At 44.8% G+C, this 4,997-nt stretch overlaps 1 protein-coding gene across 1 annotated transcript in view; it reads left to right on the forward strand.

Annotated features, from left to right (window-relative positions):
- FPGT (fucose-1-phosphate guanylyltransferase) overlaps positions 1-4,609 on the forward strand; it is a 5,171-nt gene extending 562 nt beyond the window's left edge. Inside the window, exons 3-5 of the mRNA XM_042820072.1 lie at positions 15-182; positions 1,632-1,724; positions 2,584-4,609. Coding sequence (XP_042676006.1) covers positions 15-182; positions 1,632-1,724; positions 2,584-4,034 — 1,712 coding nt within the window. The 3' untranslated portion in view covers positions 4,035-4,609. The remainder of the gene's footprint in view (positions 1-14; positions 183-1,631; positions 1,725-2,583) is intronic.
- The last annotated feature ends 388 nt before the right edge of the window (positions 4,610-4,997 follow it).

Here is a 4,997-nt window from a genome sequence, read left to right on the forward strand (position 1 = left end):
GCCCCGCCGGACAGGCAGAGCCGCGAGGCACGGCGAGTTCTGGGACCTGGTCGTCATCACCGCCGCCGACGCGGAGCAGGAGCGGGCGTTCCGGCGGCAGCTGGCCGCCAAGCTGCGGGGCGGGGAGCTGCCGCTGGGCGTGCGGTACCACGTCTTCGTGGATCCCCCGGGACACAAAATCGGTGCGTGCCACGCCTGGCGGCTGCGGAGCGGCCGGATCCGTGCGCGACGGAGGGCGTCAGACTGCGGGCTGTAGGGCTGCTCTGCAGCCGCTGTGATGTTGCCCTCACCTGGGGCCTCGTCTGGTCCTTCGGGGATCTGTGCTCACGTAGTGCACCCGTATGATCGTACTCGTGTTGAGTCACGCCGAGCTCAGCTTTGTGTGACCACTGCAGCTGCTCTCTTGCAGTGGAGAGGCTTCAAAATCCTGCTCAAAAAATGTCCTTTGCAGCACAGATGTAGGCTCTAATGCTGTTGGTAGCATGTTACCGTCGTTCCTGCCACAGCATGGCAGGTTTGTGCTTCTCAGACTTCATGTAAGGTAATTTTTGCAGAGAAAATTTCCACTATGATAACTGGGACGATGTTCTTGCAGGATGGAAGTCTTAGGTTGGATGTCAGGGGGAAGTTCTTTACAGAGAGAGTGGTGAGATGCTGCAACAGCTGCCCAGAGAGGCTGTGATGCCCCTCCATCCCTGGAGGTGTTCAAGGCCAGGTTGGATGGGGCCCTGGACAGCTGGGCTGCTATGAAATGTGGAGGTTGGTGGCCCTGCCTGCAGTGGGAGGTTGGAGCTTCGTGATCCTTGAGGTCCCTTCCAACCCAAGCCGTTCTGTGATTCTGTAGGACACCATCCCAGTGGTCTGTGGGTGCACATTGCTCATACAGTGTGGCTGTCTTCTATATTCCCAGTGTGGAATACAGCTGACCCGTGGTAGTTTTGTAAATTCGTTCTGCTCGCTTTGAGCTGGTAGTTTACACTGATGTATTTCAATACGTTCAACAACGTGCAACAATAACCTGGAAGAAAGTTGTCTGCCATACCATCCTAAGCTCATTATAGCTGTTTACTTGGATGTAGAAGGTAGCCCATCTCAGCAGTCTATCTGCAGTATAAAATAATAGGCACAGATTACTTTCAGAAATCTTGCTGTTTTAGAAGCACATAAGAATATCCAGAAGTTTTACATTTTTTCCTTCTGAAAGTTTGATGGAAGTCAGTGGTGAAGCTGTGCGACGTTTCATGCAGGAGCCGTCGCTTGCGGCTGAGTTGGGTCAGTTGGGAAGCATTGGGTGGTGAGGCTGTTCTGAGCACAACCATCCTGCCCAGCCAAGGTGTCCTTTGCTTTGACTGTGCATCCTCACTGCGTGACTCAGCTGCAGTGCTCTAGGAAGGCTGTTCTGTCAGAACTGATTGAGGAAATGTCAGATAGACGTCAGTGCATCTGCGGGCAGTCTGTTAAAAAAATAAAATAAAATAAGTAAATAAATTTTACCTTTTAAAAACAAGTGACAGCTCATTTTTTACACAGAAAAAAAACACATTTAATAAACATCACCAGGTCTTTGCATGCTTCACGTTTCAGTGCATGTATCATTGGTGATCTTTATAATAAAATGCTTTTTTCTTTAGGAAATGGTGGATCAACACTTCATGTTCTTCAGTGCCTGGAAAATCTCTACGGTGATAAATGGACTTCTTTTATTGTGCTACTAATTCATTCTGGTAAGTTCTGTTTTACATTCCACGCTTTACAATGTCACCTTTGAAAAACAAACAAACAAAAAGCTGATGTTGATAGATAAAGAATTAGAAATACAGTTCTCTTAGAAGAGTAACCTCAAGTGTAGCTGAAGTGGTCATTTGAATTTCCACTGGAACTTCTGGAGTTGTTACTGTCACTTCAGCATTTCAGCACTTTGGTTCTTTGGTCAGTCAGAACATCAGAATTAAGCTGCTGCCTTGAAATGCCCACTTAAGCAGTCTCTTCCTCCCTGCAGGCTGCATAGGGACCTAGAGGTCTTGTAAATGCAGAACAAATGTTTGCTGCCTTACCCGATTTGTCAAAAGCCTTTCAAGATGTGTTAGGTGGAAAACTGTATCCACTTAGCAGAGAAGAAAGAAACCAGGTCAAAGAATCCTAGAATGTCTTAGGTTGGAAGAGACCTTACAGATCATCAGTTCCACTCTGCTGTGGGCAGGGTTGCCATCCACTAAATAAGAGGCCACCTTACCAAAGTGTTGCTTGTTTGACTCCTCTCTCACTTAAAATTGTTTTGGGATGTTTTTTCTTTCTCCTTTAGTTTTCAAGCGAACAGCTGGAGTAATTTACTTTCTGTATTTATAGACGAGTTGTTTGTACTCCAGCCCTGAATCAAAACTAAAGGTAATGAAATCAACCACAGATTTAATAAAAGCTGTTTGAGGCACACTGGATTTTGGACATTAGGTCAGATCTGTCTCAGGAAATATTTGAAGGCACATGATAACTTTTTAAAATCTGACTTTTTTGAGGAATGCTTGGCATAGGACCAACTGCACAGCCTGTGGTCTCCAAGGAAGTGTCCTCTGTCTTTTTCTTCAGGTGGTTACAGCCAGCGTTTACCGAATGCGAGTGCACTGGGCAAGATTTTCACAGCCTTGCCTTTCGGCGATCCTGTCTACCAAATGCTGGAGCTGAAGCTTGCCATGTACATCGATTTCCCTCGTCACATGAAACCAGGAATTCTCATTACTTGTTCAGATGACATAGAGCTTTACAGCACCGGCCCTACAGAAACGATCGCGTTTGATAAGCCTGGATTTACTGCTTTAGCTCACCCTTCAGATTTGGCAGTTGGGACCACTCATGGAGTGTTTGTTTTAGATCCATCCAGTCTCTCAGGAGAAGGAGGACTTGAATACACATCTTGCCATCGTTTCCTGCACAAACCAGATGTGGAGACCATGCGCCGGTGCGGCGCAGTCTGTGTAAGGAGGAATTCTTCTCAGCTGGATTCCTTTGCAGACCACAGTGACTCGGAAGTGGACTCGGAGTGCGTGTATACAGACAGTATATTTTACATTGATCACGGCACTGCAAAACAATTACTGGCATTCTATAAGCAAATTGATACTCTGTGCTGTGAAATAGATGCGTATGGTGACTTCCTGCAGGCCCTGGGACGTGGAACAACTCAAGATCACACGAAAAATACAAGTAAAGCCACAAAAGAGGAATCACAGTTAGCGGAAGTACGGCAGAAGCTCTGTTCTCTTCTGAAAGGAACTTCACTTAATGTCATAGTCTTAAACAACTCTAAGTTCTATCACATTGGAACTACTCAAGAGTATTTGTTTCATTTTACATCTGATAGCAAACTGAAATTTGAGCTTAACTTACTGCCTGAGGCTTTTAGCATCTCTTCTGACAAAGCTGAGACCTTGGGTGGATCAGCAAGTATCATTCAAAGCATACTTGAGCCTGGGTGTTTTGTAGGACCTGGATCCATTATTGAATACTCCAGGATTGGACCTGGAGTGTTGGTAGGGAAGAACTGCATTGTTAGTGGATCCTGCATCAATTTGGAAGTAGACATACCTTCCAACTGTTTTCTGAGTTCGTTAAGCGTGAAAATTGATGATCAGGTGAAGTATGTAAGTATGGTGTTTAGTGTAGAAGATGACCTGAAAAAGAATGTGGAATTGCTGTCGGATACAAACTCACTACGGTTTTTTGGAGTCAGCCTACGAGAATGCTTGGAGCTCTGGGGTGTGCAGGTTTCAGAGCAGCTCTTCTCTGGTGAGAACTCACGGTTTGGGTTGTGGACTGCCAGGATTTTTCCTGTTTGTTCTAGTTTAAGTGAGTCGGTTAGGATGTCACTGAACATGTTAAATTCTGTGCAGCGTGTGTCAGCTTTTACACTGAATGGCTTTAAGCTCCTGTCTGTTCAAGAAATGCTTGCCTACAAAGATGTAGAAGACATGCTGAAATTTAGAAATGAAATTCGTGATGAAATTTGTCTAAAAAGGCAAAAAGATAAATCTGATTTGTAGAAGGACTGGTGCTTGAACAAATGTCCTGTCTTTAATTTGTCTGCAATTTGTGGATGATTTACTTGCCAGTTTGTAGTGATTGTAAGCAAAATGTACAACGGATCTTCTCAGTGTTCCTTCTAAGCAAAAGCATAAAAAGGAGTGGAGCCCTGGTCAAAGTCTTAGACTGCCATGTCTGGCACGTGGGTCAGCAGGCCAGTGCTCCAACCAGCACGCAAGGAAGTGAAAATGTATTAGTGTATTTCTCTCTCAGAATTCCTTCTGTGGAGTGATGCTGTCCTGCTCAGGTGTGCTGGACCAACTGCAGGCTGGACAGGTAAGAGGTGGCTGCTTCTGCTCACACTCCTGCACCAAGTGTGCCTCTGACATGTGCTCACCATTATTCTCATAACGGAGGGGGTGTAAGTTTGATTTACTGGGTAAGAAACATTAAACTGCTGTAAGTTTTTATGCTACTCCATGTTTCCTTTCTACAATAAATATTCTTGTCTGGAATTCTAGAAATCGGGTTTTGATCAATGTTAGCCATCAGCAATGTCAGCAGTCTGAATGAATTTATTCCACAGATATCAAAATACCTGGATTTGTGTTGTCTGTCATTTTTAAAATCAGGGTTCATGCAGCATGTGTGGAAAACCTTAAAAACAACATTTTGATACAGAGCCCTGTCAACAAATTTATATGTTTTTATATGTGTCCATGTTCACATACATGTTCTGTAATTTCAGTCTTGGATTCTGCACTTATTCATAAGCACTTCTATGTGTAAGCTTCCACTCGTCTTCAGTGAGCCACAGAAACTGCGTGTGTTCCCATTAATTGTCTGATTACCCATAACCTTTTCTTACTACCAATAAAACAGTGGTAATTTGCAGACAGTAGTGGAAATGTTCTAACAAATAGAGAAAGTAGACTGTGCCATGAGAATGGCAGTGCGGGATAGGGCTCTCCTGACATACCCTG

This window comes from Centrocercus urophasianus, unplaced genomic scaffold (assembly GCF_019232065.1).
Source record: "Centrocercus urophasianus isolate 14NV4802_14NV808 unplaced genomic scaffold, USGS_Curo_1.0 seq_18, whole genome shotgun sequence".
Lineage (NCBI taxonomy): Eukaryota > Metazoa > Chordata > Aves > Galliformes > Phasianidae > Centrocercus > Centrocercus urophasianus.